This window comes from Equus przewalskii, chromosome 22 (genome assembly GCF_037783145.1).
Source record: "Equus przewalskii isolate Varuska chromosome 22, EquPr2, whole genome shotgun sequence".
NCBI lineage: Eukaryota > Metazoa > Chordata > Mammalia > Perissodactyla > Equidae > Equus > Equus przewalskii.
Window position 1 is genome coordinate 25,982,505 of NC_091852.1, and position 25,158 is coordinate 26,007,662.

The 25,158-nt window shown below is 36.5% G+C and overlaps 1 protein-coding gene across 12 annotated transcripts in view; it reads left to right on the forward strand.

Annotated features, from left to right (window-relative positions):
* The window catches only part of UHRF2 (ubiquitin like with PHD and ring finger domains 2), a 121,624-nt gene that overhangs the window by 63,512 nt on the left and 32,954 nt on the right, over nucleotides 1-25,158 (forward strand). For 7 of the 12 annotated variants that reach the window (XM_070590140.1, XM_070590136.1, XM_070590133.1 and 4 more), the window contains 6 exons: nucleotides 4,427-4,533; nucleotides 7,793-7,955; nucleotides 8,645-8,785; nucleotides 10,490-10,586; nucleotides 10,906-11,063; nucleotides 14,656-14,754. In XM_070590140.1, the coding sequence (XP_070446241.1) occupies nucleotides 4,427-4,533; nucleotides 7,793-7,955; nucleotides 8,645-8,785; nucleotides 10,490-10,586; nucleotides 10,906-11,063; nucleotides 14,656-14,754 (765 nt within the window). Of the gene's footprint in view, nucleotides 1-4,426; nucleotides 4,534-7,792; nucleotides 7,956-8,644; nucleotides 8,786-10,489; nucleotides 10,587-10,853; nucleotides 11,064-14,655; nucleotides 14,755-15,794; nucleotides 16,813-25,158 lie in introns of those variants that run through there. The other 5 variants (XM_070590139.1, XM_070590135.1, XM_070590142.1 and 2 more) reach the window with 2 other exon arrangements.

Genomic DNA, 25,158 nt, shown 5'->3' on the forward strand with positions numbered 1-25,158 from the left:
TAGCCTTTGGGATTGGCTTTTTTCACTCAGCATAATTCTCAAATTGTGGCGTGTGTTAGTAGTTGATTCATTTTTATTGTGAGTAGTAGTCCATGATGTGGGTGTGCCACAGTTTGTCTAAGCATTCACCTGTTGAAGAATGTCTGGGTTGTTTCCAGTTTTTGGCTATTAGGAATAAAACTACGGGGTTTTTTTGTAAACGTAAGTCTTCATTTCTCTGGAATAAATACTCAGAAGTGCAGTTGCTGGGTTGCATGGTAGTTGTATGTTTAGTTTTTTGAGAAACTCCCAAACTGTTTTGCAGAGTGACTGTACCACTTAATATTCATGTCAGCAGTGTATGAATGATCCAGTTTCTCTTCCTCCTTGTCAGCGTTTGGTGATGTTGCTTTATTTTATTTTAGCCATTCTAATAGGTGTGTAGTGATATCTCATTGTGGTTTTAATTGACATTTCCCTAAAGCCTAATGGTTTGGGCATGATTTATTTGCTTATTTGCTATGTATATGGCTTCTTTGGTGGTATCTCTCTTCAGGTCTTTTGCCCATTTTCTAATTGGGTTGTATTTGGTTTTTTTACTGTTCATTGGATATGTAGTTTGCAAGTATTTTCTCCAAGTATGTTTCATTTGCCTTCTTTCATGATATGTTATAATGATGAATTAGAGTAGCTTTGGAAAGCCCAAGATGTAGTATGTTTTCAGACAAAGGTAGAAAAGCTTGCCATCTTTCTGAAAGGCAAATTTGGCAGTACGTTTACGTTAGTATGGCAATATTCAGTATGTATTCAATATTCAGTACTAATACGTTAGTATGGAAATATTCAGGTTAATCCTTTGAGTACTTCTTTAGTGTGCATATTTTGAAGCTATGTCTTTAAGTATTTTTTCAGAAATACAAAGGATGTTATATAATTTATTACAGGCAGCAGTTGTTTTTTTTTAAGACTCTGTAAGAAAACAAACAAACTAATGGTGGAGTCTCTTTAACATATGTTTTTAGCATCTAGTCAATTGTATTTGATCTGGGCCCTAACATTTGTGTGTGAGACCTTGGCCAAATTATTTAACTCCAGTATACCTCAGTTTCCTGGTCTGTAAAATAGAAAAAATAGTATCATTTTATATCAGAATTAAATGAGATAATTTAGGGAGTCCTGGGCATGTAACAAGGATTCAAACAGTTCGTCTGTAGCAGTAGCTTATCTTAAATATATGATACATAAAACATGTAATTGTCAAGCTAAAAACAAAGACCACGTTGAAGTGGAATGGGTGTTATTCCTTTTCTTTCCATCTTTTGAATATAGTTACTAGTCAGGCAAACATTTGTGGAGAAAAGTACTAATGGGCTGTTAATTACATGTCTTAAGCACTTAATTCTAAGTCTATTAAAAATGTAAAGAAGAGTTTATTTTAGGACTAAAACACATGGTCTTAGATTGCCAGCTAAGATGTATCTGGAGATAATATATTTTGTAAGCATTTTCAATCTTTTGATCTTTTCTTGTAGGCAAGTCATATGCATAGAAATAGGTAGAGGAAACCTGAATAAGCTTTTCTCATTTGAGAAAAAATTTGGTCTGAAACCTTTAGTTTAGTATAACATTTGTAGAGCCAATGATCTTTGTTCTGTTTGAATGAATGGTCATGAAGCAATTGAATACCTAGTGATAAACTAGTTAATATTTTAGTCTAGTAGTGAGAATTAATCATAGACCAGCTTTAGTGCCCTGTGTTTGGGTGACCTCACTTGAGGACCCACCGTGATCTGCCTCTTACAGCTGTCCTGAGAAGTAGTTTGCTTAGTGATGAGAAACAGACTCTGGAGCCAGGCTGTTCGGGTTTGTGTCCTGGTGCCATCTCTTACTAGCTGTGTGATCCTAACCAAGTTAGTGAACCTATGCCTTATCTATAAAATAGGGCTTATATACCTACCTCATACGGTTGATTTGAGTGTTAAATTAGTTAATCATATGTAAAATGCTTAACCTAACTTCACACACACAATAAGTGCTAGGTTGGTGTTACCAGTTGTACTGATAGTAAGTACCCAACTTTGCAGGCATGTAAGGGATATTATGAGAGAGAAACTGGCAAAAATTGAGGCTATATTCTAGGCAGCCTTGAATTAAAGAATCATTCAAGGTGTCTGGGAAAAGTTTAATGATCTTAATTGTGCTTTAGGGTATTTATCTGATCGTTTTGGGGGTGGGGGGGCTTGAGAAGATTGGGATGACAGTCTTTTGCTTGATATGGGTGATGGCAGGAATGGGAATATCCAGTTTATTGTGGTAGACAGCTGCTTTACAGCTTGGGAGAAGAGTAGAGATTGGGAAATTGAATCACTGGGGCAGCACTATGTGCCCTGTGTAGATCATGGCTTTATGTGAGCTTTTCCCAGGAAGCAGCCTTGTTTAGGCTACTGCCATCCAAGGATACAACTTAGTGGAGCGTGGACTAGAAGATGCAGCATATTTAGGCTGATCATTTTTCCATAGGAAAAATAGTCTGAAATAGTATTGGCTGAGCTCTGGCAGTCTGGCAATTCTTTTTTTCCCTAATGATAATTAAAAGTTTTTGTTGATGTAAAGATGAGTTAATGATATAGAATTTTAACTTGATTATTTGCTGCTTGGAAAATAATCAGAAATGTTTTTGTTCTTCTCTTTTAAACACTGTTTAGCTTAGGTTGCCCTTCTCATGCTTTCCTAGTCCCTATTCCCTTTTTCTTTATAGCACTGCTACAGTTAGAACTAAAAGTTGACAGGGTCATGAATATGAGCATTGTGAAGTTGATCCAGATACCATTTGGAAGACTGTTTCTGATCAGTTTAAGAAGTGTTCTAGACTGTTCTAGATGTACTTATTTGTTAGGATTCCTTCAAATGGAATATACCTAGTGTATTCATCTTTAGTAGGTGAAATTCCGTAATGCCTTATTCTTCAAAATAGAGACCTCAATACGGATCAATAAAAAATGAATTCAAGGTTTTTGGGGAGGAAAAAACTCTTAAAGCCATGAGATTTTAGTTAAGACTTTGAATCCAAAGGAAAAACAAGGTGCAAAATAATTGACCTACAGCACAAGCAAGAATTTAGTAAAGAAAACTTCAGAGACCAGCCCAGTGGCATAGTGGTTAAGTTCATGCACTCTGCTTCAGCAGCCCAGGTTCACTGGTTTGGATCCCGGGTGCAGACCTATGCACTGCTCATGAAGCTATGCTGTGGTGGCATCCCACATACAAAAATAGAGGAAGATTGGCACAGATGTTAGCTCAGCAACAATCTTCCTTGAGCAAAAAGAGGAAGATTGGCAACAGATGTTCACTCAGGGCCGATCTTCCTCACCAAAGAAAAGAGAAAAGAAAAGAAACCAGTCTGAACTAATTAAAATAATCTTGCATTAAAGAACTGTTATTCAGATAATGTTAGTAGAATTAATTTGTGTACTGATAGTTAGTTTTCTCAATTTACTTTGAGTACTGAATCAGATAGACTTAATAATATCAATACAGGGGCTGGCCCGGTGGTGCAACAATTAAGTGCTCACATTCCAATTCGGCGGCCCAGGGTTCACTGGTTCGGATCCTGGGTACAGACATGGCACTGCTTGGCAAGTCACATATATGTGGCAGGCGTCCCACATATAAAGTAGAGGAAGATGAGCACGGATGTTAGCTCAGGGCCAGTCTTCCTCAGCAAAAAGAGGGACAATGGCAGCAGTTAGCTCAGGGCTAATCTTCCTCAAAAAATAAATAAATAAATAATATAAATTTGTAGCTACTGCAGAAATAATTAGTGGAGCTAGTTTATGTAACATTTACTTCTTTTGGCATGTTTTTTTCACATTTATTGAACAACTTTATATAACTTTTAGTTTTTAAATTCTTTTCCAACTTTCTTTTTAATCATAGGTGATTATTTTACCTGACTGTAACTTGAGTAAACCCATAGAGTGTGAAATGTGGGGAACTTTCCATGCTGTTAGAATTTGAAATTTGAAATTTGAAATTTAGCAGCAAATTTTGGTATGGTGTAGATTGCTGTTGGGAAATCAGTTATGGAGTATTTATTAAAATAGTATTCTATAAAGAACCTACAAGTTAATATTGATGTTTATTTTAATAATAGTGAATTAAATGAAGCAATATTCCCAACCCATAAACCTTATTTTGTAACAGTCTATAAATTATTTGATTATATATGTATCATGAGAATAGCCATATTTGGAGGTGTTGGAAGCTGTAACTTTAAAATAAAATCTTTAGATCAGGTGATAAAACTTGAAGATATACTACACACAAGATTGCATTTGAATTTTGCTTTATTATGGTGGATCACTTAACTAAATGTTCTGACTCTGAAGCAAGATTGGTGAAATTACTTGGGTTTAGGTGTTTTAATGCCAAAAATCTTCTCCTGCAGGACCGAGGTGATGAATTCACATACACTGGGAGTGGTGGTAAAAATCTTGCTGGTAATAAAAGAATTGGCGCACCATCGGCTGATCAAACATTAACAAACATGAACAGGTACTCTTTATTGTTAGAGTTCTGTAAAGACTATTTGGAATTTGGGCTTTGTATAAAAGTTTGATTATAGGACCATAATTTGTAACCTAGACAGTAGAGGAGAATCTTAAATTGAGAGTGAAATATCTAAAATTAAAATCCCATTACCTAATTATATAATTGTTTCTAAGCATCCTAACTTCTTTGTATCATTATCTTTAAAATGACATAAATCCCAGTCGTAATACATGTGCTTTGCATTTGAAAACATGTTGAAACCTTTGAAGTGAAGGAGCCTATAAAATTTAAGTAAAACTGAGGAAAAGGTGGCTTATCTACTACCCCATAGGTCAGTTATGTTCCACTCAACACAGATTTATCTTTTAAAGGAACAGACGTTTTTTAGAGGAGACCCGCTGATTGATGTAAGAGCATTATGTTTGGGAGCTACATTTATGTGTATAAGGGAAACATCAGATAACTTAATCAAAAATACACTCAAAATGCTTTTAGGATTTGTAATAATAAGATGTCTTTTAAATGTTAGAGAGTATTTAGTTACAAAAGTGACCTAGTAAATGCTTGTAAGGCATTACAAAAGAGCCACCTTGTGCTGACCTTTATTCTATAGAAGTATTAATGACGTTTTAATATCTTCAGAATGTTTTGTTTCATAAATGCATGCTAATATCAATAATAATAGATTAAGTAACCCAAACCATCAGATAGCAACAATCACATTATAACTTGTCATACTGGTAATTTTCTTATAATTTCATAACATTGAAATTTTTTGTATTCTATTAAGGGTGTTTCGTGGATTATTGAGTAAAAGTATTTTTTGCTTTGTTGAGTCTAAATCACTTGGTTTTAAGTAGTGTGCCCTTAATTTCCAATTACCTTGGGAAGTAAAGAATATACTAGTATGAGTTCAAAACAGTATGGTGTACCAAGTTACATAGAATCTCTGTTTTTATGTCTTCCTTCTGTATTATTTCTGACAGTAGGATTATTTTACTGAACCAGCAGAGGAGACAGGTCAGATTTGCTGGTGAAAACATTCCTGAGGCAGAAGTCCAGTCCCTAGTATTCTTTTTCTAGCAAGAAAGCAGCTCTTCAGGAGGAATGATTTTAAAAGGAGTTAGAGATATTTTGATGTGTTTTGTCAATGTCTTGAATCCACAAAAGGGCTTTTCACGTTGTCAAATGTGAAAATTAAATTTTCCCTTTAATAATAATGTTATTTTGCTGTAATGAAACTTCTTTTGTAACTACCAGCACTTGTAATGTACATGGGAGATTCTTTTCAAGCTTTTGAAGAATCTAATAAGTATATCCTGTTTACCATATGTTAAAATCTTGTTAGAAAATAATTGACAAGTAGTAAAAATGTATTAAAAGGAAAGTAGTGAAAATGAAATATTAACCCAAAACAATTTAGAATTGACTTATCACAGAGACTCTAACATCCATTCAGTTAATTAACACATTAAGCTGTGAGTGTGCCTTGTGATTGTAAAGACCTCTTTGGCAAAGGTACTTATATGTTTTATAAATGTGAAAACAGGTGAAAGGCCCTTAGCTCTGACCCATAGTATACTCTTTCCTGACTAGTATATGCTCCAATTCATTTTTGCTTCTCTGCTAAGGGGTAGCTTGACACCTGCTTCTTGCTTTTGAGAGGTTTGTTCCTATTTCTTCTCAGCTCTTGCACTTTAAGAAACTGAGGAGGCCAACAAGGTAATCTGGCTATCCTTTATCGGGGCAGTTAGAAGCAACCAGCTGAGCTGTGGATAGAGTAATGGAAAAGCCTTGCTTTGCTTAATTTCATCCTCTTGGACTCTTTCACATGATTGAACAGCCTCCATACTTATGTGAAGCTAGAAGTGAGTTAATAACGCCAGTTAGTGGTGGCAGTCAGTATGACCGAAGGTACCTGTGAGCACCAAAACATTCTAGTCGTTAACATGAAGATAGTACTTATTCTTATCCCAGCTCTTTAAGAAGAATAGGTATTCCATAAATAAGATACAATACTAGCCCTAGAAGTGAGAGCTATATTTTCTTCTACCTCTCAGAGTTTTAATGCATCTCCTTTTGAGATAAAAAAGATAACTTGGTAAGCTTTAACTCTGACCACATCTATAAACGTTTTTGGGGTGTTTTTAATGAAACACTTTCTTAAGTTCATTTGTTTTAACAATGTGACTATGATCAAGAGATTTCAGTAGGTTAGTGATTTAGCCTTAAGGTCTTCTTCTTTTTTTTTTAATTTGAGCCTCATAAAAAGAACTATACTCTGAGAATGTATTTTGTTATCATACCTGATTTCACCAGATTGGGGGCAGCGGGGTGGTTTGTGTGTGTGTTTTAACCTGATGTGTTCTCAGAAGTTTCTTTTCTCTTAAGTTAGGAAGTAGATGTCTTAGAGGAAAAATACGAATTTTAAATAGATTTTAGTTTTTTTTTTTTTTTTTTAATTTTTAGCAGGACTAAGTTCTCCCAAGAAAGGTCTTCTAACATCCGATACCCTTAGTCATTAATTGCTACTTCCGTACAAATATTAAGGAAACTTCAGCAAAGTCAGGTGCTGCTTCCAGCTCAGTGTTCCTCCTTGTTCATGTGTCATCAGTAAATTGTAGTGATCTCAAGCACCCAAAAATCTTTATTGTCATGATTTCGCACAGGCATTTGAATGCTTCAGTTTTATTTAAACTTATCTTTTTACTGGAGGTCTTTAAAGAATTTTCTCATATGGAACTTGTTCTTAATATCTTCAAAACTTTAAGGAATCTCTGTTGTCTGGAATGTGGAAAGTAGACCTAGAAAGGTCATCTGTACCTTGCTGACAAATTTATTTTTCTGGATTTCTTTCTACATTATTCCAGCAATTTAACTCACTCCCTTATCAAAAAATAACTATTAGAACCATCACTTGCTTTAGTTTTCCAACTTTCTCCCTTCCCTCAACAAACGTTATTTAAAGAAAATTCCATGTATTTCTAGTTGTTTTCTATTATACGTGGCACAGATGTTATTACTTTCAGAAGAACCCTACAGGCTATCTGAGAACCAATCCCCTGGCTTGGGGGTGACATCAGAAAACTGATTTGTCTTCTCTGCTGGTGGGGGAAAGCATAATCCTATTATCTGGAATAATATGGAAAGAATCATAGAATCTTAACCATCAGGTAAGGCATAATTCACCTTTTAATTGAGCTAATGATGTGATTATATACTTAAAGATTACTTGGTATAAAGACTTTGTTTTATTTTTTAGGGCATTGGCCCTAAACTGTGATGCTCCATTGGATGATAAAATTGGAGCAGAGTCTCGGAATTGGAGAGCTGGTAAGCCAGTCAGAGTGATACGCAGTTTTAAAGGGAGGAAGATCAGCAAATATGCTCCTGAAGAAGGCAACAGATATGATGGCATTTATAAGGTGCTCTATCTGGCATGACATCTTGTTAGTCATTCTTCCTGGGCTTTCAAGACAGGGTTGCCACAGGGAACTGCTCTACTGTGGGTGGGCTGGAGCAAACATTAGATCATACTAGTTGGTATTTCTTTTTCTAGAAACATAATAGATACACAGAGCAAGCTCTTAACTTTGGTACTTTGCTTTTAAGGCTTATTTGAAGTCCTAAGGGCAGAGTTATATTTTGGGGTTAAGCTTTTTATAGGGATATATTCTCGATGATAAAACTTATTAAATAACTTACCCATTGTAGATCTTGATTCTTGGATATCTTTCAGAATGATTTTCGTTGTAATAGATTTTCAAAGCAGAGCACATTATAATTTTTAAAATAGGTTGTATTCTTTGTTTGAAAAACAGAGGCATCTACATCCACCATTTTTATCAACTATTATGCAAAATTCTATTAATGAGCATAATCTTGTTACCATTTTAAATTTATAGCAATCTGTACTTACATGGAAACTATCTTAATTAGGAAATAAGATCAAAACAATATTTTAGTGAATATTTTTATTTATTCACTATTACAGCAAGGCAAGTATGTTTTGAAGTTACATTTAGTTCTGCTAAGTTTACTTAAACCACTGATATGACATTATGAATAAGTCTAAACTTTAAATCTCAACTACTACTAAAATATTATGATTTAGGTGGTGAAATACTGGCCAGAGATTTCATCAAGCCATGGATTCTTGGTTTGGCGCTATCTTTTAAGAAGAGATGATGTTGAACCTGCTCCTTGGACCTCCGAAGGAATAGAACGGTCAAGGAGACTATGTCTACGTTTACAGGTTAGATTACATTTGTCTAGGCTACTTGTATGTTTATAAAAATGTACACCTCTGTACTATCTATGTGCCTTAATACTGGAAATAACCACAATTGGAAATAACACAACTGGAAATAATCCCACAGCAATTGATCAGTGGACTTTAAGGGGTGAGGAATGAGATCATGCAAGTATACAGAAGAAGAAGAAGTAGATTGCCCTAAGACCAAGAATTGTGCTTGGGAAAAGCTGGGCTTCTCGATGAAAAGTAAAATACTTTCTATTCAATTTGGAAATGATTTGAACTGTGAGGGAAAGGGATACATAAAATTTAGGTATACGAGGCCTTAAGAAGGGAAGTTTATCCTGGAGGGCACAGGGGGTACATCTCTGGTAGGGGAAGGGGGGAGGTGGCTTATAAGAGTGGTCTGCTTTCTACCCTTCTCACTTTTCCTCACCCCTTTTCTCTCTTCCCCTTCAAAGCTGCTTCCCTGTCCTGTCACCACGTTTAGTGCTTTGCCTTTTTTTTTTCCTTTGCCCATGCTCAACTGTTAACCCATGTAAGACTTTGTTGGTTTTGTGCGCATTATGAATGGTATGGCTACATTCCCCCTCCACTGCCTACACACCCTAGACTTTGTCCCTAACACTGACTTCAGAGCATGGTTTGAGTTTGTCCTCCATCATTCCCCATCATTGTGCTTCCTGTAAAGACTACCAGCTTTGTCATTTCCCCTGGCTCTGCCCACACTGCATGTGTAGGGGCTGAACTATGGGCAAGTGTCTGGCCACCCAGGCAGGTGAGTGTGTGTCTTCTAGTGCGAGTCTGTTTCTGTTTTTTTCTTTTTAAACTCAGAATTAATTGTTTAAATGATACCTATCAGCTGCCAAAAAAACTGTCAAAATAATTCTTTTTATAACTAAATATTTTTTAAAAAGTGTTAAATACATTTTCGAGGTTTTTTCAGATCCGCTGTTCAGCAGAGCAATGTTCTAGATAAGTTATACTTGAAACTGAGTGGAAGCTTGTAAGCCCATCTGTGATGAGTTAATAATATCATTGATGAGACCTGAAACATACTGAACTTTAAACATGAGTGTTATTACAAAGCATGTCAAAAAAAAAAAGGGTAGCCAGTAAAACACAGGGATAATAGGTAAAATTTATTCCTTAAAGTCTAACCTTTAGCTGATAAAGAATTCAGTGGCTTTAGGTCTTCTAAAAGATTCCTCTCCTCCAATTTTGGGAGATAAGAAATTTGGCCCTTAATGTTTTGGGTGTTTTGTTTGGTTTTGTTTAGATTGGCTCCACAATTTAGTGTAATCCCATCTATATGACTACCATCTGTTGTGCTCTGGGGTTGATCTTCACTTACCTTTGTCTCTAGATTCTGCTTTCCTTTCTTCCTCAAACTTTTCAAGCCACCTAGTCACAACTCCTGAACTTTACCTTTCCTCTTTTAGATCTGAAACTAAGATCATTGTATTATAAAGTGGAAAATCTTAACAGTCAAAACTACATGGTTTTACACTGAATTTGGGATTTTCATAGTCTTCTGTCCTTTGAATTCTGTTTCTTTAAATGTCTATTTCCTTTATATAAAGTCTTTCAGTTTAGAGAAAGTATAAACTCCACCCCACCCCCCTTTTTAAATTTCTCACCAGGATCTAGAACCCTCCTTTGCTGTGAAGCTTAAATCTACATTGTTCTTTTTTCCCCCATCAGTATCCAGTAGGTTACCCTTCCGATAAGGAAGGGAAGAAGACTAAAGGACAGTCAAAGAAGCAGGCCAGTGGAGCCTCAAAAAGACCGACTACAGATGGTAGGTAATGATTGCAGAACATAAACCCTAATAATGTAGTTTCTAATAAAGAGAAATATTCAGAGAATAAATTGAGAAACTCATAAGAAATTAAAAGCAAATTGAAGGATTTGGAGGGTGGAGGGAGGGGGGGTTTGTTTTAATAATGGCAGAGCCAAAACAGCAACAAATATAGTATCCTAAACTCCATGGCAAGTTAGATGCTATTTATGTAGGTTATCTTCATGCTAAACGTTTCTGGTGCCAGTTAATTCTTTTGTTTCATAGTTCTGCTTAGAACCACTTGTAAGTCTGCTGATGTATTTTTAAATAAATATAGATGATTGTCCAAGTGCCTCTAAAGTGTTCAAAGCATCGGATTCAGCAGAAGCAGTTGAGGCTTTCCAACTGACCCCTCAACAACAACGCCTAATCAGAGAAGATCATCAAAACCAGAAGCTATGGGATGAAGTGCTTGCATCACTTGTGGAAGGACCAGTATGTAAAGATTTTTTTAGTAATAATGTTCTAATATTAACATGATGAAAGATAATTTCCCTATGAAGTATCATATTCATAAGTCAGTTTGAATTTGATCCTTTTATCCAATCCAGTCTTCTCATCCAGTGCTGCCACCTTTCAGAAATAATCTGAGGCTGTACTTAAATGCTTTAAGTTGAATTTAGGCCTCTTTGATGTTGGTTTTTGACCTTTCTCTGCCTTAATAATTTAAATTTAGATACTGTTCATGGGAAGAATTTTCAGTTGTGGAACACACTCAACTTAATCTAAAACTCATCAGGAAAGTTTTTGTTACCGTTCAAAATTACCTGATCGCATAAATCTTAAGTAATTCAGTGCAATTTTCACTGCTTATGTGTTCAACCTAGGAGTAAAATAAATCAGTATTGATTTATTTAAATACTTTGTTTTGGATTTTTTTCCGCTTTCTGATAATCATAAAATTAACTGATGTGGATTTTCTGTTAAGCTGTGTTTTGCAAATGAAGCTTTCTTATCAAATCTCAAAAGCTGGAGGTTTCAAATGTAAATTGTCTTTTCATTCTTTGCTCACTTTTATTGTCTTTAATTTTGGTTAGAAGTTTGAGTCTTCCTTTTTATTACATGTTAACTCCGTGTCATGTATAATATAGTTACTTTTCTGTTTTCTTTCTCCCCAAAGTATTGTGATGTGCAGCTACTATGAGTGAGCTCTAGTATCCTCTCTTGAAATTTCATCTTGTCATCTTTTAGTAGTTTCTTTGTTCTGATTTTCCCTTTATTTCTTGCAGTACATTAGCCAGAACTTGTCATTTATCTGGAATGGGGTTAATGAATATCTGTATGTGCTTTTTGTTTAGATTTAGAGGGAACTCTCATAGAATTTTTGTGTCATCATTATAACTATATTAAGGAAAAATCTTCCTGATATATATATATATATATACACACACACACACACATATATATATATGTTTTGTTTTGTTTTTTTTTAAGATTTTATTTTTACTTTTTCTTCCCAAAGCCCCCGGGTACATAGTTGTGTATTTTTAGTTGTGGGTCCCTCTAGTTGTGGCATGTGGGATGCCACCTCAGTATGGCTTGATGAGCAGTGCCATGTTGGTGCCCAGGATCCAAACCAGCGAAACCCTGGGCCCCCCTAAGCAGAGCACGCGAACTTAACCACTCAGCCACGGGGCCGGGCCCCCCGATATAATTTTTAAACTTTTAGAAATGGGTGAGGTTTATCAAATACCCTTTGAATTTATATTGGAATCATCATTTCCTTTGCCTATAAATGTGATATATTAGGTTATCTTTGGTGGAATGAGGCTTCCGTGTTTGGAGGACAGAAGGAAAGTGATTTGGCTGTGTGAGAAGTGTTACTTGCTTTTTAGCCAAGAGACCCAGGCATAAGGAGAGTCTGACTCTGGTAGGTCACACTCATTTTCACTTAGAGCAAGTAAGATAGAGCAAGCAGTGCTTGATCATGGTCTAACTATTCTCTGGTTGGAGAGGATACAGCTGGTTAATGATAACTCAGGTAAGCTCCTGCTGTGGGTGGGCAAGAGACAAAGTAGCAGGTGAAGGAAAAAGTCAACCTGAGTGCAGGTGGAGTTCTTTTTGCACATCTGTTTTCTGGGTTGGACATGTGTATTGCGCTTGAAAGTGAGGTTTTTAATATGCATATCCTGTTTATCAATAAAAATATTATAGAAGTGGTTGAATCTTGCGAAACTTGGCAAGTATGTGCAAATCAAGTATACTTGACTTTTCAACCTCTTCTTTCAGTGGAACTTTTTTATGAAATAAAGTCACCAATTAAAAGTTCTCAAACAAGAAAAAAGAGAAAAGAAGTCCTGCCCACTGATAACAGGATCTTATATGCCTAGGTTGGATGGTTGTGACCTTGCTGCTAGTGATTACTCTGGATGTTTATGTACTATTGCCCCGAGTAGCTTTCACGTCCAGTTCTCTTCAGATAAACCAGGAGCACCTTTATTAAGCCAGAAAAATCAGATGTTGGCTAACAGTGACTTTTAAATAAATGGATATATTATATGTACATCTATGTCCAAATACTTTCCTAAGGCCCTCTGTAATCTGGCATCCCTGCCTACCTCTGCAGTCTCCTCTTGCACTTTCTCAGGTCCAGACGGCTTCGGCTGTGGTGATCCCTGAGCTATTTAAACACAACCTGTTCCTGCTCCTAGGCCCTTACACTTATGCTGTCTCTCTGACTGGCATTCTCTCCTCTACATCTTCATGTGGCTCACTCCTTCGTATCCACGCTTCTCAGAGTCTCTGGAAAAGTATTATACTCCTCAGAGAGGCCTTCCCTAACCTTCCTTTCTAAAATAGCCACTCTACTCTTGCTTTAATTTGCCATGTTTCCTCGGTTATTACTATCTGAAATTGAATGTTTTTAGTCTGCTCTCCTAAAGCAATATAAAGTTCCATGAGAGCAAAGACTTTGTCTTTTTATCACCACTAGGTAGATGAGTGCCTAGCACATCAGAGGAACTCAAAATATCTATAATACATGTACTCATGTTACAGGTGCCATGGAGGTACTGGGGAAATACCAGTCATTAACACAGTAGTTCGTCAGGGAGAGGGTACTTGGTATTACAATTTGAATTTTTTCCACATCTCTCCTTAACTGGTGTATTCTTTTAATGTGTTACTTAATATTTTGTTGATAATTCACTCGACTTTTATAATCCATGCTCATAAATAACTTAGTATCAAGACATAACTTTGGAATAGGGTCTTTGATTTTTTTATTTTTACTTGAAATTCTTATAAATTCTATTTTTTCTGTTAAATAAAGAACGAACAAAATACACTCTCTACTATTGAATGGAGGATAATAATTTTGACTATTCAAAAAACTTCTTATTCTAGTTTAAGAGAAACAAACAGCTTGAGTAAAATGGAACCAGTCATGGCTTTTGAAGAGTATAGAGTACTCATTTGATCATGTTTGCTGTATATGGCTCTACCTTTTATAAGTTAGTCCTAATTTGACTAAACATTAGCATCAAGAAAATGAGATTTTTGGATTGAGGCAAATTATCGCAGAAAATAATCCTAAGAAAATGAATATGTTGATTCTTTGGAGTCTTAGATACTATAGCGTATTATTGCCCAGTGCTTTTATTTTTTTTTTAGCTTAAAAAATAAATATTGACGTTTTGTAACAGCAAAAGATTGAATAAATAATACCTGTTCATATACTGGAATACCATGCAGGTTTTTGAAAAAAGTGATCTGTATGTAGTGACCTTGAGACAAGCTATGGTGATCTCTGGAATGTGAGGTTTAGGGCGGCGTTCACTTTTTAATGCCATATATTTTGACTTTGCAACCTCTCCATCCCAATCCTAAGATTTAAAACTAATGTGTTGATCTTATGGAATGGGTTTTCTTCAGTTTCTATTGCTTATAGTTAGAATCACTACCTGATTTGTTTTTTCTTAATGGAAAACGTATTCAATGTAACTGACACTTTTTTTTTTAAACACTTAGAATTTTAATATATTGTGAAATGCTAACTTTTTTCCCTTCCCCTTGGGTACCATTCTAGAATTTTCTGAAAAAATTGGAACAATCTTTTATGTGTGTCTGCTGCCAGGAGCTAGTTTACCAGCCTGTGACAACAGATTGCCTCCACAATGTCTGTAAAGTAAGTAGACTTCCTTTCTCATTTTCGCTTCTTAGGCTAGAAGGCACACTAACCTCCAAACCTGTTTTTAGCATGTGAAGAAGCATTTTTCCATGAAGCAGGATAGTTATGGAACCTTGCCAGTTAAGAAGCATTTAATTATGTCTTGGTGGTAAATGCATGTTTTAGTTCTGTAGTAATTCAAATATATATAGTTTAGGTATTCTATCATGTTTGGAATTGTTGAGGAGAGGTTGAAATGGCACAGAAAATAAGGTGTCATTGCTGTTTCCTATGTTACAGCTTATGTATTTTTCATATATTATAGTGCAAACTGAAGTAATTCCATGAACTTAATGGAATCTAAAATAGATTCGACCTGGCAGCATGCCCAGAGGAGTTGAATATTGTGTTATCAGTGTGATGTAAAAGGAAAATTTGAGTTTTAGTCAAACCAAGGTTGGAATGTTGCTCTACTGCTCAGTGATTGTATGCCCTGGCCCAACTTCTGAACTTGAGTTGTTGTAAAATGGAAACAAACTTCCACATGTGTATTTGTGCCTGACCTTGAGTCAATTAACTCTATGATATATTAATAATATATTATAAATATATTTTTGGAAGACATTATATGTTAAGTGATTTGATAAAATATATACCTTAGTTCTAATTAGGGAAATCTTGTATTTCTTTTCTTTAGTGCTCTAACAGGAAAGAACGTGATAGAACAGGAAATCCAACCTAGAAGAGGAGGCTAGTGGGAGCCACACATAATTCTAGCACCCTCATTTTACTGGTTGAGGAAATTAAAGCACACACTAGTTAGTCATTCACCTGAACTCTCACAGTCTGGTTAGAGGTAGACCTAAAGCTGTGTCTCCAGACTAGTTTTCACAGTGCAGATTCAGGCCGTTACAGTTGTCCATCTTTTATGTTTCTCTTGTTGCTGTAGTGAATTTCTAGTTCCTATTTGAAAGCATAAGTTGTTGCGTATGTTTCTACATGCTGCACCCTCAGGTGAAATTGGTGTGTTTCTGTGTTTGTTTTTGGTTTTGCCTTAGGATTGCTTACAGCGCTCCTTTAAGGCTCAAGTTTTCTCCTGCCCTGCTTGCCGGCATGATCTTGGCCAGAATTACATCATGATTCCCAATGAGATTCTGCAAACTCTACTTGACCTTTTCTTCCCTGGCTACAGCAAAGGACGATGATTTGTCTACTTCTACTGTGTGGCTCCCGTTGGCTTTTTGGACAATAAAGAATCTAAAATGATTGGGGGGTGGGAGGGGAGCAGTGATGGACCACATCTCACGTTCTGAAGCAGCTAATCCTCTTTCCTACGTAGCCATCATCTTGTGTGTGTAGTAAGAGGCCCATTTCTCAGCTGTCTTTTAAATATCAAAAGGTAGTTCTTGTCAGTAACAACTAGTTTTAATGAGTAAAAAGTTAAAGCCTCAGCTCTAGTTGATATCCAAGTTATGATTTATTTTGCAACTACCTCAGGACAGAAAAGATTTATGGGGATTTTTTAAATCATTGAATAATTAGTTAAATGAATTTTAGCTACACACTGCCTCCCAAATATTAGTTGTGCCTGGTTCATGTAATTTGATTTTACAGAAAAGAAAATGACACTTGAGATTGTTGGAATGAATGCAGCTTCTGTAGTGTGCATAATACATTTTTAATGTCTTCTTCCATTACAGTGTGTGTTTTGCAGGTTCATTTTTTAGCCCATTTTTGTGAACTCCATTGTGCTTTTTTCTGGTGTTTTATGCAAGTTGACTACTAATGACTAATGAGAACAATATGAATGCATTGTTGCTGCATTAGTGTAATGTGGTGTGGTTTTGCACTTAAAAGAGGTATTCAGATGCTCTAGTTGTAAATGTTCATGAAAAGCCTCTTCTGTACTAGTCAAACTGCTTTTAGTGAGTCTCACCAGTGGTTTTACATCTGCAGAGCATTGAGGACTGGGCTGACTTTTGAGAGGATTGAAATTGCTTCATATTGTGATCCTAAATTTTATATTCACTATATTCCCTAAAGTATACCTTAATAAATATTTTATGATCAGAAAAATAGCTCATCTTGCCTCACTTTTTTACATTTTTCTGGCTTATAGTATGTATTTCTAAGACTCAGTCATTTCCAGAATATTTCACTTTGTGTTTTTATTGAAACAGGCATTTTGCACAATTTTTTACTCTTGATTTTTGATAATGAAAACTATGAAATTTTAAGCGCTAAGGACAGATTTCACCCTGGGTTAGATTTATTTATTTATTTATTTTAAATTTTACTAAATGGAAAAACATTTCTTTTCTGTATAACAACTTCAGTCTTCAATTTTAGTGTAACCAATGCTGCTTCTTATTTCACAGATACCAGAATATTCTAAAACATAGTTCCAGTCTCTGAAGCTATATTACATTTTCATCAGGGAAAAGCTTTAATATGATCAAGTCAGTTTTCCTACCCCTGAATTCAGAGCCATATATATAGCCAACATTTATTGAATATTTGCTTTGCACTAGTCACTTTTCCGTTTTTATGTGTATTCATTTAATTTTACTGACAATCCTAAGAGGCAGGTGCTATTATCCCCATCTTATGGATGAATGGCAAAGGCACAGAAAAATTAAGAAAGTTGCCAAAGTTTGTACTCAGAGGAAGTGGCAGAGCTGTGCTGTAAACTCGGGCGATCCGAGTCCAGATGTGGCAGCCTTTACTTCTGGGCTTCACAGGCTCTCCATCAGAAGATAAGCCAGACTCATCGCAGTGCTTTTCCTGCATTCAATTAAACTCAAATTCCAGTTCTGGGAAACACTTACAGCAGAGTGATTGGAGCTATTGTCACTTAGGGCCAGTTATAAACTTTGGAATCACTTGTGTTTTGAAGAAGCAAATTTAAATAGGACCTTCTTAGATGGAAAATGAATCGTTAAATTGCGTCATCTAGTGTTGTATTCCTTCAGCACTGGCCACATCTCTTTGTGAAGGGTGGAGAATATCTCCCAGTTTCAGCTACTTGAACTGGTTTAGTTCTACCACTTTTATTAGCAAAATAAATGATTCCCACAGTTAGACTATGTATTATCTTAACTGTGTTACAACATGATACACTAGGAAAGAAAGCTGATTACAGCTTAATGTGTTCAGAAATACCAAGAATGGCCCAAAGCCTAAATAATTTTATGTTGCTCTTGAAGTTTGTTTGGTGACTTTGGTTTTTTTACATGAATATTTCAGTTTGTATCTAAAAGATACAGAGTTTTACAAAACATAACCACACTGTCACACATAAAAAAAAATTTAACAGTAATTTTATCATTGGATAGCTAGTAATAATGTTCAAATTTCCATAGTCTCAAATGCCGTACATGTATATTATATTTTAAGTTAGTTTGTTTGAATCAGGATCCAAATAAGGACCTTACATTGTTGTTAATTGCTGTCTCTTTTCTTTTAATCAGTATACCCCCTCAATGTTTTTTTTTTCTCCCTTCCCTTTTTCCAATTTGTGTGTTGAAACTGTTTTGGAGCCTTTCTGACAGAATAGATTTTGCTTATTATAATTACGTGGTATAGATTAACCTGTTCCTCTTTATTTTTCTGTACATTGATAGTTAGAATTCAAGCATGACCAGATTCAAATTTGAATTTTTAATTTTTTTGGCAAGACTTCTTCATAAGTGGTGTGTTTGTTCTTCAAGTCATACATAGTATCTGGTTGTCTCTTAGGCTTAAATTTAAAAGATGAGCTTTTCTCTGGATTCTATTACATTTAGTAGATTACAGTGATTACTGTTAAGTACTCATCCACTTTCATATGGGTAGGGGCTTCTTTTAGTTTTTTCTAATTAGAGTAGGCAGGGCCTCTAGTTTTAGAACTCACTTCTAAATAACATGGTTCATTGAACAAATATGTGCATGCAAGTGTGTTTAAGGATATTAGGTAATCTTTGGGAAGCTGGTAATCTAAAACAACGTTAGCTTTCTCACAACCCTGGTGTGACAATGTGGCTAGCAGAAAGGGGCCCCATCTATGTAACTTACAGGTTTGAATTTCAGGATAGATCTACTTATAAGAGCTGGATAGAGATCTGCCCTGACTTTCCTACTGTCTGCTATTCTTTCTTTGCCCATTAGGGACCAGATCTTTCCCCATTCTTCTTCAGGACACCCTAAAAGATAGAGCTCATGACTATCTACCCGATTTGAGGGAATTGAGCTTGATGGCCCACTTGTCACCGGCTCATCTTGGGAAGAGTTATCCCTGTTTGTCCACTGTCTACTGACTGGTCCCCACACCACACCTTTACAGGAACTGATATTTAGTAACCAGGATTAATCACACACTACACAGAAGAAAATTGAGTAAACACCAGTCACTGGGCACAAGAAATCAAGAGCTAGCTAGAGAGGGACCAAGCAGGCTGACAAAATGACTACTATTGAAAAAAATGAATGAAAGAATGAGTTTTACAACTATATCCTCAAGTATTAAATTGCATTGCATTGATAGAACAAGCTGCGTGAAGAGTAATTTGAGATTAAAATTCTTGGAAATAAACATGATTGTGAAAACAAAATGAAACACAAAACAGAATGGACACTGCCAAAATTTGAACGTATTGCTAAGTGATCTGTTATATATGGATATCCCACAATCTGTTTATCTATTCATCTGCTGATGGATAATTGGGTTGATTCCAGGATTTTGCTATTATAAATAAAGCTGCTTTGAACCTTTGTGTGTAAGTCTGTGGAAAATAGTTTGAGACTTTCTTATAAAATTAAATATGTACTTAACATACAACCCATCAATTTCATTAATACTTATTTACTCAAGAAAAATGAAATATTTCCAAAGTGGTTTATACCATTTTACATTCCTGCCGGTAGTGTGAGAGTTCTGGTTGCCCCACATTCTCACTAACACTTCGTTTTGTCCTTTGTTTTCATTGTAATGATTCTGGAGGGTGTGTAGTTTCTGTAGGAGACAAGAATGTGTTGAACATTTAACATCTAGAATGACTGGTAGTTGGTTGTACTGTTCACCAGGTATTTTTGGCTGTCAGGTGCATGTGTTAGGATTGTACATCCTAGCTTCCTTGTGGTTGGCTAGGGCCGTTTGACCAGTGGTTGGTTAGTTGTAACAGAAATGCTGTGTCACTTCTAGGCAGAGCATTTCATCGCCCTCCACAGTTTTCTCTCCCCTTCCATGGAGACCAGTAGCACCTAGATAGGGCTTTTCTATCAGCCTGAGTCCCAGAATAAGAATGATATAGGGGCTGGCCCCGTGGCCGAGTGGTTAAGTTCATGCACTCCGCTGCAGGCGGCCCAGTGTTTCGTTGGTTCGAATGCTAGGCGCAGACATGGCACTGCTCATCCAGCCACACTGAGGCAGCATCCCACATGCCACAACTAGAAGGACCCACAACGAAGAATATACAACTATGTACTGGGGGACTTTGGGCAGAAAAAGGAAGATAAAATCTTAAAAAATAATAATAATAAAGAATGATATAGAGCCCCCAACCAACTTCTGATGGACATGCAACATGAGTAAGAAGTAAATCTTTAAGACCGTTAAGGTTTCTGAGTTGTTAACACAGTATGACTTAACCTATCTGAATTTTTTAATCGATCTTTTACTAATTTGGAACTAGAACTTCCACTACTTTTTTTTCCAGGTAATTTTATTGAGATCATAATGGTTTACAGCATGGTGTAATTTCAGGTATACATTTATCAATTTCTGAATACACTTCATTGTGCTCGCGCCCAGTAGTCTAATTTTTATCCATCACCATACATATGTGCCCCTTTATTCCTTTCCCCGACACCTCAACCCTTTTCCCCTCTGGTAACCACTAATCTGTTCTCTATCCATGTATTTGTTATCTTCCACATATGAGTGAAATCGTGCAATATTTGTCTTTCTCTGTCTGACTTATTTTGCTTAACATCATACCCTCAAGGTCCATCCATGCTGTTGCAAGTGGAAAGATTTTGTCTTTTTTTATGGCTGAGTAGTAGTCTATTGTATATATACCCCACATCTTCCTTATCCATTCATATGCAGAAGGGCACACTTGGGTTGCTTCCACATCTTGGCTATTGTGAATAAAGCTGCAGAGAACATAGGGGTGCATAAATCTCTTTGGATCATTGATTTTAAGTTCTTTGGATAAATACCCAGTAGTGAGATAGCTGGATCATATGGTATTTCTATTTTAATTTTTTGAGAAATCTCCATACTGTTTTCCATAGTGGCTGCACCAGTTTGCATTCCCACCAGCACTGTATGAGGGTGCCCTTTTCTCCACATCCTCTCCATCATTTGTTGTTTTTCGTCTTGGTAATTATAGTCATTCTGACAGGTTTAAGATGATATCTCATTGTAGCTTTGATTTGAGTTTCCCTAATGATTAGTCATGTTGAACATCTGTTCATGTGCCTGTTGGCCATCTCTATATCTTTGGAGAAATGTTTGTTCATATCCTCTGCCCATTTTTTGATTGGGTTGTTTGGGGTTTTTTTTGTTGAGTCATATGAGTTCTTTATATATTTTGGAGATCAACTCCTTATCTGATAAATGATTTGCAAATATTTTCTCCCAGTTGGTGGATTGTCTTTTAATTTTGTTCATGGTTTCCTTTGCTTTGCAGAAGGCTCTTTAGTTTGCTGTAATCCCATTAACTTTTTCTTTTGTTTCCCTTGTTGAGTAGACATGGTATTTGAAAAGATGTTGCTAAGACCAATGTCAAAGAGTGTACTGCCTGTGTTTTCTTCTAGGAGTTTTGTGAATTCAGGTCTTACGTTCAAACCTGTAATCCATTTTGAGTTAATTTTTGTGCATCCTGCAAGATAATGATCTAGTCTACTTTCATTCTTTTGCGTATAGCTGTCCAGTTTTCCCAACACACTTTATTGAAGAGACTCATTTCTCCATTCTTTGTTCTTGGCTCCTTTTTTGAAGATTAGCTGTCCATAGATGTGTGGTTTTATTTCTAGGCTTTCAATTCTGTAGAACTTCCACTATTTTTTAACTAAATTCTTTACTATCCAAATCAGTTGACTACAAGCTATTGATAAGTTGGTTGATAGTGTGGTAGGCAACCTCTAGGATGGTCCCCAATGATCTCTGCTTCCTGGTCTTCATGCCCTGTTGTAATCTCCTCCTCTAGAGTGTGGGCTGGATTTAGGATTCTTTCGTAATGAATAGAATGCAGCAGAAGTGATGAATGTCACTTCTAAAGTTACGTTACAAAAATACTGTGGCTTCCACTTTGGGCACACCCTCTTGCTCACCCTGAGAGAAGCCATCTGTCATGTTTTGAGCTACTTTATGGAGAGGCGCATGTGGCAAGAAACTAATGTCTTTGATTAACAGGCGGGAAGGTCCTGAAGCCACAGGAGTGAACACAGAAGAGAGTTTTTCTCTAGTCGAGCCTTGAGCCTCCATAGTTTCTGATAAGAAATCAGCCATTATTTGTAATGCGTTGCTTTTCTCTGGCTTCTTCCAAGATTTTTTTGTCTTTAATTTTCAGAAACTTGATTATGAAATGTCTGAGCGTGGAATTCTTTGGGTTTATCTTGTTTTGGGTTCATTCAGCTTCTTGAATCTAGATTATGTCTTCTATATGTTATCTATATATATCTATCTATATGTTATTGTCCCACAAGTCTCTGAGATTCTGTTCATTTTTATTCAGTTCATATTCTCTATTGTTCAGATTAGATAATTCTTAATGATCTGTCTACAGGTTCACTGAGTCTTTCCTCTGTCATCTACATTTTGCTATTGAGCCCATCTGGTAAGTTTTTTTATTTTGGTTATTGTATTTTTCAGTTCTAGAATTTCTATTTGTGTCTTCTATATTATCTCTTATTAAAGTTGAAATTTTCTTGGTTCGTGATATGATGAGTAATTTTGCATTGGATCCTGGACATCTTGAGTATTATGAAAATCTTGTTCCTTTTGTTTGTTTGTTGTTTTTTTTGTGGGTTTTTTTGAGGAAGATTAGCTTTGTGCTAACTACTGCCAATCCTCCTCTTTTTGCTGAGGAAGACTGGCCCTGAGCTAACATCCATGCCCATCTTCCTCTACTTTATATGTGGGACACCTACCACAGCATTGCTTTTGCCAAGCAGTGCCATGTCCGCACCCAGGATCCGAACCGGCGAACCCCGGGCCACCAAGAAGCAGAATGTGCGAACTTAACCACTGCGCCACTGGGCGGGCCCCTGTTCCTTTTTTATGGCAGTAAAACTGTTTAGTTCAGAATGCATGTTCTGGCCCACATTTGTGGCTCAATGTCAATTTAATTTTCAAAGCCTTTGCAGTGCTATTCTGGTCTACCCCATCTTGGATGCTACTCAGAAACCAGTCTGAAACCTGGGCAACAGTCCACTCATAGTTCATTTTGATTATTGTATTGATTATGGTCAGTTTCATGCATGGTCTCTTTGGGGGTCTGCCCAGGGCTTCATACACAAAGTTAAAGGAACCCTTTCTCTAGCTCCCTTCTCTCTCTAGTCCTCCCTCAATTTCTAGTCGGGAGCTGTAAAGTGCTATGTCTTTGCAGCTGGTTGCTCAAGGCCGGGCAGGGATGGTCTGCAGGGTTCCTCCCCACAGTCTCGGCCACATCCAGTGACTAGGGGTTGGGTGTTTACCTGGAGGGGGGCAAGTGTAATCAAATGAGTTTTTTTCCTCCAGTCATCCTTTTCCCATTCATTTGACTTGTGAGAACAGGCTTTTTTTTCTTTGTCTGGGCCCATTGATGTTTTTGGGTTTTAGGCTTCCCTTGTACCCAAGCCAGAAAAAGGTAAAAAGGAGACCAAAGAAAAACCCCAGGAAACTTACTTCCAGGCCATTCCTCAAGTTCCAAAGTACCTACGCAGGCCACCTGCTTTTTTCCCACCTTTCAGAGTCTCTTTATATGTGTGTGTGTGTTATACCAGCATTCTTTCTTTATTTTTTTCTTTGGTTATATATATATATATATATATATTTTTTTTTTTTTTTTTTTTTTTTTTTTAATAAATTGCACACCTGGATTTTTTTTTTTTTTTTAAAGATTTTATTTTTCTCCTTTTTCTCCCCAAAGCCCCCCGGTACATAGTTGTATATTTCGTTGTGGGTCCTTCTAGTTGTGGCATGTGGGATGCTGCCTCAGCATGGTCTGATGCGCAGTGCCATGTCCGCGCCCAGGATTCGAACCAACGAAACACTGGGCCGCCTGCAGCGGAGTGCGCGAACTTAACCACTCGGCCACGGGGCCAGCCCCTATATATATATATATATATATTTTTTTTTTTTTTTTATTGAGTTCATAATAGTTTACATCAATGCAAGATTTCAGTTGTACATTATTTCTTGTTTGTCACCACATATGTGCTCCCCTTCACCCCTTGTGCCCACTCCCCACCTCCCTTCCCCTGGTAACCACTGAACTGTTTTCTTTGTCCATGTACTTGTTTATATTCCACATACGAGTGAAATTATCTGGTGTTTGTCTTTCTCAGTCTGGCTTATTTCGCTTAGCATCATTCCCTTTAGGTCCTTCCATGTTATTGCAAATGGGATGGATTTGTCTTTTTTTCTGGCTGAGTAGTATTCCATTGTATACATATACCACATCTTCTTTATCCAGTCATCGGTCGATGGGCACTTGGGTTGTTTCCATGTCTTGACTATTGTGCATAGTGCTGCGATGAACATAGGGGTGCATATATTACTTTGGATTGTTGATTTCAAGTTGTTTGGGTAGATACCCAGTAGTGGGGTAGCTGGGTTATATGGTACTTCTATTTTTAGTTTTTTGAGGAATCGCCATACTGTTTTCCATAGTGGCTGCACCAGTTTGCATTCCCACCAGCAGTGTATGAGGGTTCCCTTTTCTCCACACCCTCTCCAACATTTGTTATTTTTAGTCTTAGTGATTATAGCCATCTTGACAGGCGTAAGGGGGTATCTTAGTGTAGTTTTGATTTGCATTTCCCCACCTTTCAGAGCTCTTTATAGTTGCTTTATGTATTATGTCCAGGGTTTTTAGTCATATTTAGCAGCAGGAATAGGGTGGAATATACTTACTCCATCTGGTGTAGAACTGGAAGTCCCCCAAGTAGCCTTTCAAAACCTGGTTTTTGTTTACTAAGAAACCAAAACAGACTTTACAATAAAAGAACTATATTTGAGAGGAAACTCACATTTTTTAAGCACTTATATGACAGATATTATACCAAGTGATTAAAACTCTCCAACAGTACAACAAAGCAGATATTTCCCTTTTGTTATAAAGAAACAGGCTCAAGCCAGGAGAAGGAAAGTAACATCTATGCCATGCTTTGTGCCTATTGGGGTGGTGGTTTGTTTTTAAAATATGGAAAATTACAAAGAAACAGTAGCAAACACCT